The 19,651-nt window shown below is 38.1% G+C and overlaps 1 protein-coding gene across 5 annotated transcripts in view; it reads left to right on the plus strand.

Annotated features, from left to right (window-relative positions):
• SPTA1 (spectrin alpha, erythrocytic 1) overlaps positions 1–19,651 on the plus strand; it is a 191,191-nt gene that overhangs the window by 108,261 nt on the left and 63,279 nt on the right. For 4 of the 5 annotated variants that reach the window (XR_012515066.1, XM_074389996.1, XM_074389998.1 and 1 more), the window contains 9 exons: positions 128–205; positions 350–505; positions 1,835–2,039; positions 3,407–3,588; positions 6,875–7,118; positions 8,390–8,512; positions 16,284–16,501; positions 17,623–17,715; positions 19,512–19,649. Coding sequence is in view for 4 of the 5 variants with exons in the window: in XM_074389996.1 (XP_074246097.1) it covers positions 128–205; positions 350–505; positions 1,835–2,039; positions 3,407–3,588; positions 6,875–7,118; positions 8,390–8,512; positions 16,284–16,501; positions 17,623–17,715; positions 19,512–19,649 (1,437 nt within the window). In the remaining variant the exon portion in view is untranslated. The remainder of the gene's footprint in view (positions 1–127; positions 206–349; positions 506–1,834; positions 2,040–3,406; positions 3,589–6,874; positions 7,119–8,389; positions 8,513–16,283; positions 16,502–17,622; positions 17,716–19,511; positions 19,650–19,651) is intronic. The other variant, XM_074389997.1, reaches the window with a different exon arrangement.

Here is a 19,651-nt window from a genome sequence, read left to right on the forward strand (position 1 = left end):
CATCTGCTGGCCTTAAAACTTCTCCTCCGACATTGCTATGCTTCACTTTCAAATAGCTACCCAAACTGTGGCCACTAACTCAGTAGTCACTGAGGAAAGAGTATTCATTTTTATTTTTATTTTTCAGACTGTAGACAAGACTGCAACCAAACTGATTGATGATGACCATTATGATTCAGAGAACATTGCTGCTATCCGTGATGGGGTATGTCCAAAGACCTAGAGCTTCTGAGTGCCTGTGCACCAGAATCAGGAAGAGTGTTGTGGGCATGGTGACCGGGATGGTCAGTGAATCTCATGTGTTCACACCTGGTTTTGCTGACCATAAGTTTACTCATGGTTTCTGCAGCTGTTAGCCCGGCGGGATGCCCTACGTAAAAGGGCTGCCACTAGACGTAGATTGCTAAAGGATTCATTACTTCTGCAACGACTGTATCAGGACTCAGATGACCTAAAGAACTGGATCAACAAGAAGAAAAAGTTGGCAGATGATGAAGACTACAAGGTAGGCAGAGTTTTCAGGAGCTAGATAGACTTATCAGGAGTTCATTTCATGGAAGCACAGTCTTGGAGTAAAATGAAATTTAGCATTTAGCTGGTGAGCCTCATTTTATAGATGACAAAACAGAAGTTCAGAAAAAGTCAATGACTCCCTGAAGGCTGTTTATCCAGTTAAATATCATGGATCTAGATTTTAGTTTTCCTAAACCCTGATGTTCCTCACCTCTTTCCTGTGGCACAGTTTCTGATGATTCTTAGCCAAATGGGGGAAGGTGGCAAATGTTCCTTATTGAGCTGCTTGTTGCCCCTTTCTCACATTTTCTGCTCCCCTCTGAATCCCTATAGTAGGTAAATATTGTGTCTAATCCCAAAAATACATTTACATTTCTGAAAACTACTAGGAACTCAAAAGTAACCTAAATATTTTGTACAATATAAACATAAAATTTTGTAGCTCAAGGAACAACCCCTTATTTTATAGATAAGGAAACCAGGATCTACACTGGGAAGTGAGTTGCCCAAAGTTATCCAGTTATTTAGAAGGTGGTTTAACAAAAAGTTGGAAGCATGAACTCTAGAGCAGTAAACCTGGGCTTGAATTTTTGTTTCAGTTTGTTTATGGAAATTGCAGAATTATCTCTGAGCCATACATTCCTCTTCCCTAGGGTTTGTATTAACACATATTTTGCACTTGAAAATGTTATGTAATGTAAACTGTCATGTATACACATGTATATTTACAAACTTTCACATTTACCATCAGGGCAAGAATTAGGCTTTTGATTTCTAGGCCAGTATCTATTGAAAGTGTTTATTTTCCTGATATCATTTAGTCTTAATTGTATACTTCTGATCCTTTTGTTCTTGTAACTTGATAGAGCTATGACCATCTTATCCTTGCATTTCATTTTGTGAAACTTGTTAGTGTGTGTTTGCATTCACTAGATAAGTTACAGCTCCAATATATGTTTAACAAACATCTATATATGGGTCAAATGGATGGAACATTCATATACTAGCTGAGGAATGGAAAACAATTTTTACCTTTCGTGACAGTTCTGATTGTTAGTGCTTGAATGGGGTGTCATATTCAAAATGATCTTCAAGCCATATCTAAGCCCAGTGGGGAAAAAAAAAGCCGAATTAGTTTGCCATGTCTGCCACATGTAGAAAGAGGGATTAATTGCATGAGTTTCTTGAATGTTGGACTAAGAAAGTTGTTCCTTTTATTCTCTTCTTACTATAGTTAGATTTCTATTGAGAAGTAACCTCTTATTCTCAAAATTTCTGTCCCTCATTCTTCAATTAATTTTTTTTTTTCATCTTATCTCAGGACACACAGAACTTGAAGAGCAGGGTTCAAAAGCAGCAAGCCTTTGAAGAGGAATTGGCAGATAATGAGATCCTGCTCAAAAACATACAGAAAACTGGCCAAGAGATGATTGATGGTGATCACTATGCCTCTGACCATGTGGCCACTCGTCTGAGTGAAGTTGACAGCCTCTGGAAGGACCTGCTGGATGCTACAGCACAGAAAGGTAAAAAGCAGAGGTTCTGGTGAAATGTCATTTTCTAAATTATGAAATCCACTGCAGTCATGTTCAGTACTGTGAATTTATCTGGCAGCCTCTATGAGAAGGTCTACTACCCATTTGCTTCCCTGTGTCCTTCTTTTTTTTGGTAAAGTTTTAAAAATCCAGCCTGAAATTATAATACTATGTATTAACACAATTTTATGTTTTCTTCAGGTTTGTAGGGTTTTTAAAGAAATTTCTTTGGCAGGGGAAGATGCGCTGAAATTACCTTGGGTTTCCTCACTTTTTCCCCACTTTGTTGTTTTCCTTTGCCTTGAACAAATATTCTTGAATCACGAACTTTCTGTATGTTGGTTCTATAAACTGGACAAGATACTATGACCCAGGTTATTATATTAAACATTAAAAGATTGTTAATGTTACGTGATTTTCCTACGACATTTTATTCTTACAGAGTCTGATGTCTTGTTGATTTTTTAAACCTATTTGAAAATGTTTAGGTTCCGCTATAAGCTCTTAAAACAATCCCACGTGTCTTCTTGGAGAGTTTTCACTTATATTTTACCCCTTACTTTGGAAAATTAATCAATTTTAGTAATTAACACAGGTAATGTGTTTCCTATTAGTGTGCCCCTTGTTATAAATATCATCTTTAAACATGACTTTTCCTTGATTACAGAAGAAATATATCATACTGATTTTTTTTATAATATCCTTATCTTTGGTTTAGAAAAACAAAATCCAACTTGGCTATGACAATATCTCACTGCCACTCCTCACCAGCAGGAGACACAGCAATTGCTTTGCAGAAATAATTCAAATAATTGCTATAAAATCATAGTACAGAATCAATTTGAGCAGAGTGTGAATAAAGACATTTTCTAGATCTAGAAGATAAAATTGTGGGGAACAGTTGGTGATAAAAGGCACTAAGAGGGGGAAATCAAAGTTCAATAAAATAATTTTATAAAAAGAAACATAACTTTCAAACTGAACCAACCTCTTTATGCTTCTCCTAGAAAACAGAGTGTTTGGATTTGAATTTTCTTGAAAAAGAGATCTGGATAGAGAGTAAAAATCACATAAGTAAGCACCCAAGATGGTTAAAATCTGACACTACAGAACTATACTTTATCAGGCAATATAACTTCTTATTTATTTTTGCTTTGAGAACATTACTATATTCAGAAACAAATATTATCAGAATTCTACAAATGAAGATGACTTTTTGTGAGACATGTGAGACATTATAGTTTCCTCTTTGCAATATTAAAATATTATATTGATCTTTAAATTGGAGGAAGGTATATTATAGTGTAAAGAGGACTGGTTATGGTACCTAATGTTTTCCACCTGCTGTCTTCTCCCAGGGACCCAGTTGTATGAGGCCAATCAGCAGCTGCAATTTGAAAATAATGCAGAAGATTTGCAGCGCTGGCTAGAGGAGGTGGAGTGGCAAGTCACCTCTGAGGATTATGGGAAAGGCCTGGCTGATGTGCAGAATCGACTCAGGAAACATGGCCTCCTGGAGTCAGCTGTCACTGCTCGTCAGGTTTGTGGTTAGCTCTCTGGCCAGTTGTAAGCCATCATTGTACATGTTCTGAGCACACTCATAATAAGTAATTATTATTATTCAGAGAGCAAAAGAGTGAAGAACCAAAGGTAAAAACTCAAAATTGTCAGTAAACCAACTGCCTTTTCCCCAGATTTCCTCCAATCTAGCCAGGGGTGCTGAGTGCTCAGTGTCTTTGATCAGAACCTCATGGTTCATGTAAGGCTCTATTGACTTTTCTAAATATAAACTCCTCTCTCAATCTAGAAATCTGGGTTGTATGTACATTCTTATGGGTTATTAGTTATGTGATCTTTGATAGGTCATTTTGCTTTTGGCCTCTCAGTATCCTTGCTATCCTCATCTGTAAAATAAGGGCTTGGGATAAAGTTGTTTTTTCCTGTTCAGGTATTCTGTGATTCAAAGAGTAAAAATATTTTAAATTCTACCTTTTTTAAAATTTATTTATTTAAATAAAGACAATTGAAATCCACGGAAGTAAAGTGACTTTCCCAATGTCACAGCAAAAATTAACAACAGAGCCAGGACTGTAATAAACAGATGTCTGATTGCTAGTTTCAGAGGTATTTCCTCCAATATCATACGAGACTATTATTTAAATGAATTTATTCCCAAAGTTCCTAGATCATGGATATTCTACGGTTTTGGAGAATTCAGTGGAAATCCACTTCCAGCCAACTCAATTTCCCATCCCAGGAATCCTAACTTGTATTTAAAGATTATTCCACCATTCCCTAGGAGATCACACTAACCTGCCTCTCAAAAATACATTTTCATGATGCCTGCTCTATGGTCACTCTGAGTTAAATGGATAAAACAGAAGAATCTACAGAAAATAGGAAAAAAGTCATTTGTATACCTTTAGTATACAAATGGGGCTTTAAATAAAGTAGAAGACTGTAGTAGTAAAACCATACAAATATAGCTTTGAAATCTACCAAGAGAACAGAGTTTCAGAGGATGGAGGGGTATACTTTGTTTAATTTTTTTGTTTAAAAGCAAACAAAAAAGGACATCGTGAAGAATATAAACTGTATGTGTAGGAACTTAAGAAATAGGAGTGTGTCACACCATTTGGGAAAGTTAGGATGGCTGGCTGAACACCAGGAATTTGAACCTCTAGTGGAGGTAGAGGCAAAGAATTGATGCTTGCGAGGGAAATTTTAGATACAGAATGTTAAAGTTGAAAAAGATCTTCAGTATTCTCTAGCCCAAAGTTTTCATTATATAGTTGAAGAAACTAAGATCAAAACAGGTGAAAGAGCTTTCCCAAGACCAAATAGCAGTGGACTGGCAGCCAAGGATATGAGCCAGATAGCCTCTCTCCCTCATCAGGTGCACCTTACACTACATTAGAGGTTTTCAAAGAGTACAGTGGACCCATAGTGATGATGATAATGATTATGTTTGAAAATCCTTCTATTATGTTCTGATTTACAAGAATGTCCTAAGAAATGAGCACAGTTAGCTACTGAAGGATTTTATTTCCTTACAATTTCTCTAATTAAAAAAATTATTTTACTTTAAGTTCTGGGATACATGTGCAGAATGTGTAGGTTTGTTACATGGTAAATACAGGTACCATGGTGGTTTGCTGTGCCTATCAACCCCTTGTTTAGGTTTTAAGCCCTGCATTCATTAGGTATTTGTCCTAATGCTCTTCCTCCCCTCCCCCAAGCCCTTGTCAGGCCCCGATGTGTGATATTCCCCTCCCTGTGTCCATGTGTTCTCATTGTTCAACTCCCGCTTATGAGTGAGAACATGTGGTGTTGGTTTTCTGTTCCTGTGTTAGTTTGCTGAGAATGATGGCTTCCAGCTTCATCCATGTCCCTGCAAAGGACATGAATTCATTCTTTTTTATGGCTGCATAATATTCCATGGTGTATATGTGCCACATTTCCTTATCCAGTCTATCATGGATGGGCATTTGGGTTAGTTCCAAGTCTCTGCTATTGTAAATAGTGCTGCAATAAATATATGTGTGCATATGTCTTTATAGCAGAATGATTTATAAGCCTTTGAGTATATACCCAGTAATGGGATTGCTGGGTCAAATGGTTATTTCTGGTTCTAGATCCTTGAAGAATTGCCACACTGTCTTCCATAATGGTTGAACCAATTTACATTCCCACCAACAGTGTAAAAGTGTAAGGCCTCTAATTTTTTATGGAAAAGTGAGTATGTGTTTTAAGAAGTTACTGGTAGTCAGTGTTTTTAAACTTCTCTCCAAATGGAGGAGCCATAGATAAAATCCTTTATAGATTGAGGACTGAATGGCAAAATAGCAAAAATAAAACCGAATGCCTGATGTTTCTTTATCTCTTGAAGAACATTTTTAAAATTATACTTTAAATTCTGGGATACATGTGCAGAATGCACGGGTGTGTTACTTAGTTATACATATGCCATGGTGGTTTGCTGCACCCATCAACCTCTCATCTAGGTTTTAAGCCCCACGTGAATTAGGTATTTTTCCTCATGCTCTCCCTCCTCGCTTATGTGCCACTCTCATACCCAACAAACAAATGAGAAAAACAAGCAGATGAAAATCCTGGGTACTGTGTTTCTGCCAGGCCAGGTATAGTTTACCTCACGAATAAAAATTTGATGTAATGTACCTATGACATCTATTTTATCATATAGATATACAACTAAAATTTTATTTCTAGGGAGAGCCTTCAAAATCCTGTTTCTGTGTCCCTCCTTTCTCAGATATGTCTCAAAGGAGGACAAGTATCTGGTGGCATGGCATTCCTTTAAATTTCTTTTTCTGGGCTTCTGACATTTGTTTATAACATCACATTTCATCTCATAGGTATGTTTTTGCTGTGCAACAAATTTAAGCCTGAGGAGTTTTCCATTTACTTGCACTTACAGCTCTTTTTAAAAAGAGAGAGAAAGAATATAGAAGGTGAACTGAGATAGAAAAACACTTCTGCTTTTTCTCTTGGGACCCAATTTATCAATACCCTTAAACAATCAAACTCTGCAGTTCTAACTTTTCTGATTCCCTTGAAGCATTCTATAAATATTTTGATGTTTCTAAAACATGTTCTGAGAACTACTTTCCTACAAAGAGCCTCACCTGATGTAGTGGTCCTCAATGTAGCAATCCATCCAACTCCATTTCACTGATTTAATTAGAGATAATAACAGTGTGTACGGGAACTTGATTTTTCCCTGCCCCCTTTTCCACCATGCCAAACTCCTATCACTTCCTACTAAATGATGGGATTTCTTGACATTCGATCTATTTCTCCCTTAGGATCAGGTGGATACCCTCACAGTGCTGGCTGCATATTTTGAAGAAATAGGCCATCCTGATTCTAAGGACATACGGGCAAGGCAGGAGTCCTTGGTATCCCAATTTGAAGCTCTGAAAGAGCCACTGGCCACCCGGAAGAAGAAGCTCTTTGACTTACTCCAACTACAGCTAATTTGTAGAGACACAGAGGATGAGGAGGCCTGGATCCAAGAGACTGAACCCTCAGCTGCTTCCACCTACCTTGGTTAGTACAGCCTGAGCAGGCTGAGACATTAGGAAAGGACCAGGGTCTGTAGATTGAGAGATCTGGGGTACAGCAGTGGGATTGTAGAAAGCTTGCTCTTAGCTCTTTCTCCTCAGCCTCATGAAAATTTGTCCAGTCCTTCATAAAAAGATGTTTTTAAATTATACTAAAAAATACATCTCCTAAAACTGAACATGATGCTGTGAATTTAGGGCCTCTGGGAAGAGCTAGAGTGCTCAGCATTTGGTTGCTTGCTCTAAAACTTAAGTTACTGTGAAGATCTTTGAGCAGTCATGGTTAATGTCTGAGATACTAGGCGTTTGTGTTTAGGCTGTAGTTGGCTATGAGCTATTTATTCAGACAATAGCAGGGGTGAAGAAGCAGATAAAGCACATACTGTTCTTTCCTTCAGAAGTTGCTAGTTCACCAGTGTCAAAGACAGTGCATTTTTACTGAGGTACATAAAAAGGTGTACACAAATATAGTGCAGGTCGGTATGCATATTTTGGAAAAAATCTATGGAGGGCTGAACAATTGTGACAATGGAAGAGTTAGTCTGGGAAAACTTTATTGAAGGAAAAAGTCTGAGGCTTATTGGAAAGGCATAGAAAGTTTCTGGAGAGATGTTTTGAATGGGAAGTAGTAAGAAAGAAAGTTTAGAGGACAAAGAGATAAAGCAGGGTTAACAGGCAGGGAGGATGAAGTAGACAGCAGAATTAGGGGATCTTATAAGATAGAAATTCACAGTAAGTAGTATTTAGTGTTTGCTTGTTAGTGGTAGGGAATCAGTGAGGCATTTTTTGTAAGTTATTTCTGATGATTACAAATAGATCTTCAAACCAGTTACACTCTACCTTTTTCATGATGAGAAAACTTATGCATAGAGGATTTAAAATCTTTCTGAAGTCCATAAAAATTAGCAAGTAGAAGTTCCTTGTACATCACAATATGCTGAAAGACAATTGTGTGCATAATATTGGACATTTGAACTAAGAAGTTACTTGCCTTCCCACCTATCTTTCAACAAAAATAGTGATGTTTTCATTATCTGTTATATAATAATGAACTGAAATTTATGACTAAAAAGAAGCCAGAGAAAAAGCAAAGATAAGTAAAGTGGATTCAGACAGATGACATAAATTTCAAGAATCTTTCTCAATGGTTAGAACTCAAAGGAAGAACCTGTGTGTCCAAGAATTCTAAAAAAAGTGAGGTATGCTACTTCCATACACCAGGATAATCCCAAACTTTGAAATTTCTTTCCTCTGCAGGAAAAGACCTGATTGCCTCCAAAAATCTTCTGAATAGGCACCAAGTCATCCTGGAGAACATTGCCAGCCATGAACCACGCATTCAAGCGATAACAGAAAGAGGGGAAAAAATGGTAGAGGAAGGTATGTGTGATTGAGATTCAGTTGGCCAAAACATCACCAGGCCATACCTATGGGAAGAAGTTTGCACTATCTTAGGGCTTCAAGGGAATTTAAAAATATCTGACACATTTTCCCACTTAATTCTCTTTCAGCATTTCTGACAAATGGGCATATGGCTTTGTTTGTATATTCCCATAATAAGAATATTCCAATCCTGTGAACCACTATTTTTTGTAAAACAAAAATTATTAAAGTAAAATGTCTTTATCCTAATCATTAACATGCTTCTTTGTAGAAATTCAGAATTCAGAATCTAATTTGCAAAGCCCTATAAATTAAATCAGGTCTCTTTTCCATGTTGGAACTTGCAGATCTGTGAAGGCAGATCTTAGTTATGCAATGTCTAACTATTTTATAGTAAACTGTTCCATTTCTTCAACTTCTCACTTTATATGGTAACAGGCTTTATATAGTAAACTGTTCCATTTTACTATATAACTCACTTTATATAGTAAACTGTTCCATTTCTTCAACTTCTCACTTTATATGATGTTCAGTTCTGAACATCATAAGGCTAGGTATGGTGTAATTAATGCAGATTACATTGGGATTTTTCCTCTGCTAATTGAAGAATCAATTGATGCAACCAATATCTACTTTTCAAAAGTATAGGTTAAAATTCAGTTTCGTGAGCAAAACTGCAGATCCCAACCCAGTAATTCAAACCAACAAATGTTTACTTGGAATATCTACGTTACTGTAGAAATTCACCTATTTTTAAAATCTTCAACTATAGTTGTGGATTTTATCTTCTTCTTTTTTCAGTTCTATCAGTTTTTGTTTCATATATGTTGAAGCTCTGTTATATGCATATACATTTAGGATAGTTATGTCTTTTTGATGAAGTTAAATCTTTGCATTATGAAATATCAGTCTTTTTCACTGGTGAAATTCTTTGTTCTGAAGTCTACCTACTTTGACTTTAATAAAAGCCACATGAGCTATCTTTTAATTAGTTTTTGCATGGTGCATATTTCTCCACCCTTTGGCTTATACTCTGTTCCTTATATTTCAAGTGGGATTCTTATGCCACTTATATTTCAAGTGGCATATAATCAGGCCTTGTTTTTATTATATTCAATCTGGTAATTTTTCTTTTTAAATTGTGATATTTAGACAATTTACACAGTGCAATTATCAGTATGTTTTATTTTAAATCTGGCATGTTGCTATATTTTTTCTTTTTATCTATCACTTTATGTTTCCTTTAGATCAATTTTGTATTTACTGTGATTCCATCTTATCTTCAAATTGGCCTATTAGCTACATTTGCTGTTTTGTGTTTGTGTGTGTGTGTGTGTGTGTGTGTGTTTATTACAGTGCAATGATTTTGGCATTTTGATTTGGAATCCTTTTGGGGCCTCTGACACACTTTTAGTGGGTTCACAAAGTTAAAATATTTTCATAATAGTGCTAAGACTATTATTTTTCTTTTAAAGACTTATTCTTTCATAAGCATAGAGTGGAGTGTTCCAGAGCCTACAGATCGGTGATGATGTCACTGTTCTGCCTAATGGAGTATATACTTGTACATTCTTTTCTTTCAGAACTTCTTGTTTTAATAGCAAAGACTTGGAACCAACCCAAATGCCCATCGATGATAGACTGGACAGGGAGAATGTGGTACATATACACCATGGAACACTATACAGCCATAAAAAACGATGAGTTCGTGTCCTTTGTAGGGACATGGATAAACCTGGGAAACATCATTCTCAGCAAAATGACACAAGAACAGAAAATCAAACACCACATGTTCTCACTCATAGGCAGGTGTTGAACAATGAGAACACATGGGCACAGGAAGGGGAGCATCACACACTGGGGTTTGTTGGGGGGAACTGGGGGAGGGACAGCGGGTGGTTGGGTGGGGAGTTGGGGAGGGATAACATGGGGAGAACTGCCAGAAACAGGTGATGGTGAGGAAGGCAGCAAACCACATTGCCACATGTGTACCTCTGCAACAATTTTGCATGTTCTTCACATGTACCCCAAAACCTAAAACACAATAAAATATATATATTTAATAATAAAAATAATAAAAAAGAAAACATTGTAAAAATAAACCTTGTAGAAATAAATTAAAAAACTTATTGTTTTGATTTCTGATATGGGAACTATTAATGAGTCTAACTATATAAGCAAAACCTTTTTTCATCCTCAATAATTTTAAAAATTGCAAAGGAATCCCAAAAGCAAAATTTTGAGAGCCACTATTCCAGGAATTAAAATATAGATTTTTAATCTTTTATAGTCTAACTTCAAATAGTATTATGCATTTCATGTTCAATGTAAGATTCTTAAATGTATACTTCCATTTGTTTTCACCCTCATGCTTAAGGAGGTTTTGGGCTGAGACATTAGGGTCTTCTAAATATACAATCATGTCATCTGCAAACAGGGACAATTTGACTTCTTCTTTTCCTAATCGAATACCCTTTATCTCTTTTTCTTGCCTAATTGCTCTGGCTGAACTTCCAATACTATATTGAATAGGAGTGGTGAGAGAGGGCATCCTTGTCTAGTGCCAGTTTTTAAAGGGAATGCTTCTGGTTTTTGCCTATTCAGCATGATGTTGACTGTGGGTTTATCATAAATAGCTTTTATTATTTTGAGATATGTTCCATTGATACCTAGTCTATTGAGAGTTTTTACCCTAAAGGGCTGTTGAATTTTGTCAAAGGCCTTCTCTGCATCTACTGAGATAATCATGTGGTTTTTGACTTTAGTTCTGTTTATGTGGTGGATTACGTTTATAGACTTGCATATGTTGAACCGGACTTGCATTCCCAGGATGAAGCCTACTTGATCATGATGAATAAATTTTTTTAAGTGCTGTTGCAATCGGTTTGCCAGTATTTTATTGAAGATTTTTGCATCTATGTTCATCATGGATATTGGCTTGTAGTTTTCTTTTTTAGCTGTGTCTCTGCCAGGTTTTCATATCAGGATGATGTTGGTCTCACAGAAAGAGTTAGGGAGGATTCCCTCTTTTTGTATTGTTTGGAATAGTTTCAACAGGAATGGTACCAGCTCCTCTTTGTATGTCTGGTAGAATTCAGCTGTGAACCTATCTGGACCTGGACTTGTTTTGGTTGGTAGGCTATTAATTGCTGCCTTGACTTCAGACCTTGTTACTGGTCTATTCAGGGTTTCAGCTTCTTCCTGGCTTAGTCTTGGGAGTGTGCAAATGTCCAGGAATTTATCCATTTCTTCCAGATTTACTGGTTTATGTGCATAGGGTTGTTTATAGTAATCTCTGATGATAGTTTGTATTTCCGTGGAATCGGTGGTGATCTCCCCTTTCTTGTTTTTTATTGCATCTATTTGATTCTTCTCTCTTTCCTTTTCTGTTAGTCTAGCTAGCGGTCTATTTTGTTCATCTTTTCAAAAAACTAGCTCCTGGATTTATTGATTTTTTGAAGGGTTTTTTGTGTCTCTGTCTCCTTCAGTTCTGCTCTGATGTTAGTTATTTCTCATATTCTGCTAGCTTTTGAGTTTTTTTTTTTTATCTCGCTCCTCTTGCTCTTTTAATTTTGAAGACAGGGTGTTGATTTTTGATCTTTTCCTGTTTCTCATGTGGGCATTTATTGCTATAAATTTCCCTCTAGACATTGCTTTAAATATGTCCTATATGATCTGGTACATTGTGTCTTTATTCTCATTGGTTTTGAAGAACATTTTTATTTCTTCCTTTGTTTCATTGTTTATCCATTCATCATTCTGGAGCAGGTTGTTCAGTTTCCGTGTGATTGTGTGGTTTTGAGTGCTTTTCTTAATCCTGAGTTCTAATTTGATTGCGCTATGGTCTGAGACAGTGTTTGTTTTGATTTCTGTTCTTTTGTGTTTGCTGAGGAGTGATTTACTTCCAATTGTGTGGTCAATTTTGGAGTAAGTGCAATGTGGTGCTGAGAAGAATATGTAGTCTGTGGATTTGGGGTGGAGTATCCTGTAAGTGTCTATTAGGTCCTCTTGGTCCAAATCTGCATTCAAGTCCTGGATATCCTTGTTGACTTTCTGTCTCATCGACCTGTCCAATATTGTCAGTGGAGTGTTAAAGTGTCCTACTTTATTACTGTGTGGGAGTTTGTAGGTCATTAAGTTGTAGGTTATTAAGAACTTGCTTTATGTATCTGGGTGCTCCTGCATTGGGTGCATATATATTTAGGTCAGTTAGCATTGGTCCTTTTACCATTATGTAATGCCCTTCTTTGTCTCTTTTGATCTTTGTTGGTTTAAAGTCCATTTTTTCAGAGACTAGGATTGCTACCCCTGCTTTTTTCTTTTTGCTCTTCATTTGCTTGGTAAATCTTCTTCCATCCCGTTATTTGAGTCTATGTGAGTCTTTGGATGTGAGATGGTCTCCTGAATACAGCACACCAATGGGTCTTGACTTTTTATCCAGTTTGCCAGTCTGTGTCTTTTGATTGGGGTATTTAGGCCATTTACATTCAACATAAATATTGTTACATTTGAATTTGATCCTGCCGTTTTGTTGCTGGCTGGTTGTTTTGCCTGTTAGTTAAAGTGGTTTCTTCATTGTGTCGTTAACCATTACCATTTGGTATGTTTTTGCAGTGGCTGGTACTGGTTGTTCCTTTCCCTGTTTAGTACTTCCTTTAGTACCTCTTGTAAGGCAGGTCTTCTGGCGACAAAATCTCTCAGCAATTGCTTCTCTGTAAAGGATTTTATATCTCCTTCACTTATGAAGCTTAGTTTGGCCAGATATGAAATTCTAAGTTAAAAGTTCTTTTCTTTATGGATATTGAATATTGCCCCCCAATCTCTTCTGGCTTGTAGGGTTTCTGATGAGAGATCCTCTGTGAGTCTGATGGCCTTTCCTTTGTGGGTGACTCGACCTTCCTTTCTGGCTGCCCTTAGCATTTTTTCCTTCATTTCAACCCTGGTGAATCTGACAATTATGTGCCTTGGAGTTACTTTTCTTGAGGAATATCTTTGTGGTGTTCACTGTATTTCCTGGATGTGAATGTTGGCCTGCCTTTTTAGGTTGGGAAAGTTCTCTTGGATAATATCTTGAAGAGTGTTTTCCAACTTGGATTCATCCTCCCCGTCACATTCAGGTATGCCAGTCAAGCATAGATTGGGTCTTTTCACGTAATCTCACAGTTCTTGGAGGCTTTATTCATTTTTTTTACTCTTTTATCTCTAATCTTGCCTTCTCATTTTATTTCATGGATTTGATCTTCTCTGATACCCTTTCTTCTGCTTGATCTATTTATTTGGCTGTTGAAACTTGTGTATGCCTCACGACGTTCTCGTGTTGTATTTTTCAGCTCCATCAAGTCGTTTATATTCTTCTCTAAGCTGGTTATTCTAGTTAGCATTTCATCTAACCTTTTTTCAAGGTTCTTAGTTTCTTTGAATTGGGTTAGAAGATGGTCTTTTAGCTCAGAGAAGTTTGTTATTAAGCCCACTGCTGTCAATTCATCAGATTCAATCTTTGTCTTTTTTTATTCCCTTGATGGTGAGGAGTTGTGATCCCTGGGAGGAAAAGAGGTGTTCTGTTCTTTGACAGTTTCATCCTTTCTGCGCTGTTTTTTTCCTATCTTCGTGGATTTATCTCCCTTTGATCTTTGAAATTGGTGATTTGAGGAGGAGTCGCTGAGTGGATGTTTTTTCTGTTGGGGTTGGAGCTGTATCTTTTTTTGGCCTGTAGAGGGCGTTGCTGTGCTCTCGGGCTCAGTCAGGTTGCTGGGTGGGTGGTCCTTTTCCGGAGTTTGCAGGTGAGATTGGCCATGCCTTCCCAATGGCCTCTCTCCCAGAGCTCGATCTTCCTGGCTGGGGTCAAACTGGTGTAATTGCTGCCAAGTGCTCTAGCGAGGGCTTCAGTTTGAGCTCTGTGGAGGTGCGGCCTGCCAGGCCTCACGGTCTGTTTCCTTGCTTCCAACTCTGCCTCCCTCTGTGGGACGGTCTGTCCTGCTGGCCTTCGTGCAAACTTCCACCCAGGTTCCTGTGACAATTTGCCCCGCCTGGCGGGAGCCGCTGCTCAGTTTTGCATGGACAACTCACGGCGCCCCACAGTCTGGCTGGGCTCTCCTGGACCATGGGTTGTAGGAGAGATGAGGTAAGCACAGACTCCGAATCAGAGCTCCCAGGGGGTGAAGTGCCTCCCAACCCTCCCAGCCGGCTGCATGTCAGATGACCCCCACACACACCCCCCGTCTCCCGCCCCCGTCTTGATTTGCCCCCCTGGGCGGCTCTCGCCCTGTGGCTCCTTCCCTGGGCTACTTTCAGTGCCCTATCAGTCCCACCAAAACGAACCCAGCACCTCGTTTGAAATCGTGAAGTCCTCTAGCCCTCTGTGTTTCATTCCCTGGGAGCTGCATTCTGGTGTTGTCTTCTCACGGCCATCTTGGGCCTCTAAGGCTAGGTTAATATTTTCATTTGTATAATTTTTGTTATACCAGAAGAACTTCATCTAACGTTCTTTATACCGCAGGTCTATCTATCCATAAATTCTCTACACTTTTGTTCATCTAAAAGTCTTTATTCTACTTTCCTTTTTGAAATATATTTTCACTACATTTAAAATTCTTGGTTGAGAATTTCTTTCTTCCAGTATTTTTAAAATGCACTCAGTTGTCTTCTGACTTTGCAAGTTTTTGATAAGAAGTCTGCTGTCATCGTGATCTTTGTTCCTCTGTATGGAATATGTCTTTTTTATTCCCTGTGTTTTAAAGCCTTTCTCTTTATCACTGGTATTAAACAATTGATTATACTATAACTTGATGGGGCTTTTCTTGTTTCTTCAGCTTAGTGATTGTTGAGCTTCTCGGATCTATTTTGTTACAGTATTCCCTGGGCAGGCTTTATTCAGGGACTGATTTAGAGATGAGTCTAACATTAAGATACGTTACTTCTGAGGACCCTATCTCATGTATTACAATATTTTTCCATTTGGGTGGGTGGTGATGTTAACGATTTTCATTCTTATTTGAGCTCTAGAAGGTGTTTGGCCACTGCTTTTAAGTCACTCTTTTCTCACCCTCCAGGATTTCTTTATACATGTGTGCATATAAGTAATCAGACAGATACTCAAGGGGACTTCTCTGACGTGTTCAGTCTCTCTGTAACACCCTTCTCTTTAATACTCTACCTCACAAGTTCTAGTTCTTTTTCCCAAATGTTGATCTCTATTTCCTCAATTCAGTGTGCCTGGTAGTTCTATTTGGGTTAGTTCCCCAACCCTACAGCCCAGAAACCTCTAGAGGCATAAGCTTGGCAATTATAGAACATATCTCATTTATTTCCCTTCTCTCGGTAATCACAACCCTCTATCCATTGTCTGAAAATCATTTTATCTTGCAGCTTGTACTGTTTTTTAGTTGTTTAGGGTAGAAGAGCAATTATCATAATGATAAATTCTTTATCGGCAGAAATGGAAATCTGCTGATTTTTCTGCTTAATCTAAAGAAGACACGATTTTGGAACTCTGAGCATCGCCCACACATTCGTATTCTGTTTTCAAGTCTGTATTTGTCAGACTATACCAACCTATTCAGCACCACACACCTATCTCCCATTCGTAAGTATTGCTACTTAATCTCACTTAGGATATTTAAATTCCCAGGTAACTCAAGAAAAATATAATGTTGACTAAATAAGGTACCATCCTTATAATTTCCTTTCTCTTTTTCAAGATACCAAAAGGATGAGAGTACAGTCAACATTCATGATGATCATACTTACCTTTTCTATAACCACTCCATAGGACACTTTGCTGCAGAAGATGTGGCCTCTAGGGTCGAGAGTTTGAACCAGAATATGGAGTCTCTCCGTGCTAGAGCTGCTAGGCGACAACATGATCTTGAAGCCAACGTCCAGTTCCAGCAGTACCTGGCTGATCTGCATGAAGCAGAAACGTGGATCAGAGAGAAGGAGCCTATTGTAGACAATACTAACTATGGGGCTGATGAAGAAGCGGCTGGGGTAAGGTGGGAGTGGGTTTAACATTGTGAATCCTCAACAAATACAACCACATTATCAGTTTAGGGTTTGCTTAGGTGGTAGGACAGCTACAGATTTTGCTAGGTTATTTGGGGTTTCCAGAGTTACCACCTTTGGCCTTCATCTGCCGAGACTTCCTCAGAGTTGGAATCCCAAAAAGTACACCACATTTTCTCATCCCACAGAAATTCATACATTCTTTAGATATTATCTAAATCAAAAGAGTGTGTCCAGAATCATAGTCATAGTTCTATCCTAAACTTTCCAGAGTAACCTCGAGCTTTTTTTTTTTTTTTTTTTTTTTTTGAGATGGAGTCTTGCTCTGTTGCCAGGCTGGAGCACAGTGGCACAGTTTCGGCTCACCACAACCTCTGCCTCCGGGGTTCAAGCCATTGTTCCACCTCAGCCTCCCAAGTAGCTGAGACTACAGGTGCCTGCCAAACGCCTGGCTAATTTTTGTATTTTTAGTAGAGACAGGGTTTCACCATGTTGGCCAGGATGGTCTCGATCTCTTGACCTCGTGATCCACCTGCCTCGGCCTCCCAACGTGCTGGGATTACGGGCGTGAGCCACCGCGCCCAGCCAACCTTGAGCTTTTACAAACCAATCGGTTTTAAGATATAGAAACCTTAATTACTTTATTAAAATAAAATTGGACAGATATGTTGGGGCAGGAAAAACCTCAGAGGTTATAATCACACTTTATATCCATTTATTTGATTTGCTCATTGTCCTATAGGAAGCTGGTATAGTATTTACCAAACCTTTGGTGCTAGAAATAATTGGCATGCACTTTTAAAGTTATGCTAATGTTTATCAAAGAAACAATCTCAACAGCATCCTCTTTTCAGCTATAATCTTATTGATAAAAATACTTTTGCAAATTTGAGTTGATTTTGGTTTTAGTAAACATACTGCAATTACAACTTATTAACTCCCATTTTCTTAAGGCTTGCAAATTTAGGGTTAAAAAGAACTTTATAATAGATGGAAAGTGGCGTTTACCAGGATTGAAGACAAACAGCATAACCCAAAATAATAGTAGTTGAAATAATAGTGTTCCTCCTATATTCATTCTGATGATCTTCCATCAATAAATCCAGGCTCTTCTAAAGAAGCACGAGGCCTTTCTGTTGGATCTCAATGCCTTTGGAAACAGTATGGAAGCTCTACGAAATCAGGCAGAAGCATGCCAGGTAAGACTAACTTACTAATGACAGGATTCACACTTCCCACCACAGAGAAAAAGAAATTGTCTTTATTGTTGACATTTTACTTTCCACAACCTCAAAAACAATGACAAAGAAAACACTAAGTTCTGTGACGCTGATATGCAGAAACTGTAGCATCCGCAATTTAGTCCAAAGGAGACTTCATCGAAAAGAAGTTTTTGATAAATAGTATCATGGTTCATTGATGTATTTTTGGCTTTCCTCTTTCCTTCCTTTTATATTTCCACCCTTCTTTCTTTCTTTTCTTCATTTGCATATCTTCTTATCTTTTTCTTTATTCCCTTCCTTTGTTTCTTAATGTTTAATGCCAACACTTATTAAATGGCTACTATATGCAAGTATGAATAACAAATCCTGATTTGAAGAAAAATTACAGTCTATTAGAAGCCCAGAGATTTAACAGTAAGTGCATATTATAGATACTTGAACGGGACAAAGAGTCTCAAAGAAAGGACTCGGTTGTGTTCTCTTGAAATAACAGTACTGGAAAATAGGAAAATGTTCATAGCTGTGGGAAACCATCTTATCTGAATTAAAGAAAAAAAGATGGGTGGTTTACTGTACAGGGAAAGAGGAGAAGGGTTTTTCTAGTCAATAAGCCGTGAGAGCAAATGCACTGAGGCAAAGAACAATCAAGTTTTGTGGCAAATGCAGTTGGGTAAGAACGTAAGAATGGAAGATGCAATTGGTTGAGAATATAAGAATGGCTCAGGTATAAGGTGAAGTGGGGTGTCATGAAGATTAATCGAACTGGAATCAAATAAATGTTATAACAATGTCTCCTGAATGTAGTGGTAAAAAAAAAAAGAGAGAGACATAATTCTTACCTTCAAGGAATTCTTTCTAATGAAAAGTTGTTAATCTGCACATCCAGAGTAAACAAAAGACACAGACTCAACCTGTCAAGTCAGTGTACATTGACAGGCCTCTGTGCTGTGTCTTCACCAGGCTCTGCACAGTGGTTGCCTAAACAAGAACAGATGAAGTTATACATTGCATGGTATGAGAAAACAGGTCACCTAAAGGATATGACATCAGAGGGGGAAGTGCACCTTCAACTCCAATCTGAGGAAGGGTTGGATCTTTCCTTCAGAAGACGGGTTATGCTTTGCTTTATTTCTCAGAGACATGATATTGGCAGAAAGTCCAAGTCAAAGAAAATTCTACCAATGCAGGCCGCTTACTAAACAGAGGCACAGACTATTTTTAATGATCTCAGTTATTGTTCTCAATTTTGAAATTCTGTGGCGTTTTCTGTGCTTTTGATCACTCATTCCTCAAATAGAAGGTCTAGAGCTCTTGATATAGTAACTTAAAGGCCAGAAGGAGTGGGAAGAATTATCAGTGGAGGCACAGGGAAAGGCGATGACAGACAGTGGGTCTTTTACTTTCTTAAACAATTTTCTGAAATGTTGATGTGTATAATCCTTTTAGACCTTCTTAAAGGAGTACACTTCTTAAAATACACTCCTCCCATTTTAAGAACTGATGGCTTAGAGTATTTAATACGTTTCTGACAAACTGTGTATTTCCTTCCTTGTTCTGGGTTTATAGTTCCCAACCTGCCTGTCCCCTTGATAAGTGTCAGAATGGAGCAGTCTCTCTGAAAAAGACCACACACTTTAATCTCCGCAGCCATGTAAGAGGGTCCATGCAGAGGCTCTTTTCTTCTGGGAAGCCCAAGGGACTGCACACCCTTGGTAGGCTGCACAGGGAGATATTTCCAATGTGACTGACCCCTGCTTCCTGTTTTCACTCAGCAGCAACAGTCCGCACCAGTGGAGGGAGCTGCTGGAGAGCAAAGGGTCATGGCTTTATACGACTTCCAGGCCCGCAGCCCCCGAGAAGTCACCATGAAGAAAGGTGACGTCTTAACACTGCTCAGTTCCATCAATAAGGT

Source organism: Saimiri boliviensis, chromosome 19 (assembly GCF_048565385.1).
Source record: "Saimiri boliviensis isolate mSaiBol1 chromosome 19, mSaiBol1.pri, whole genome shotgun sequence".
Taxonomy (NCBI): Eukaryota; Metazoa; Chordata; class Mammalia; order Primates; family Cebidae; genus Saimiri; species Saimiri boliviensis.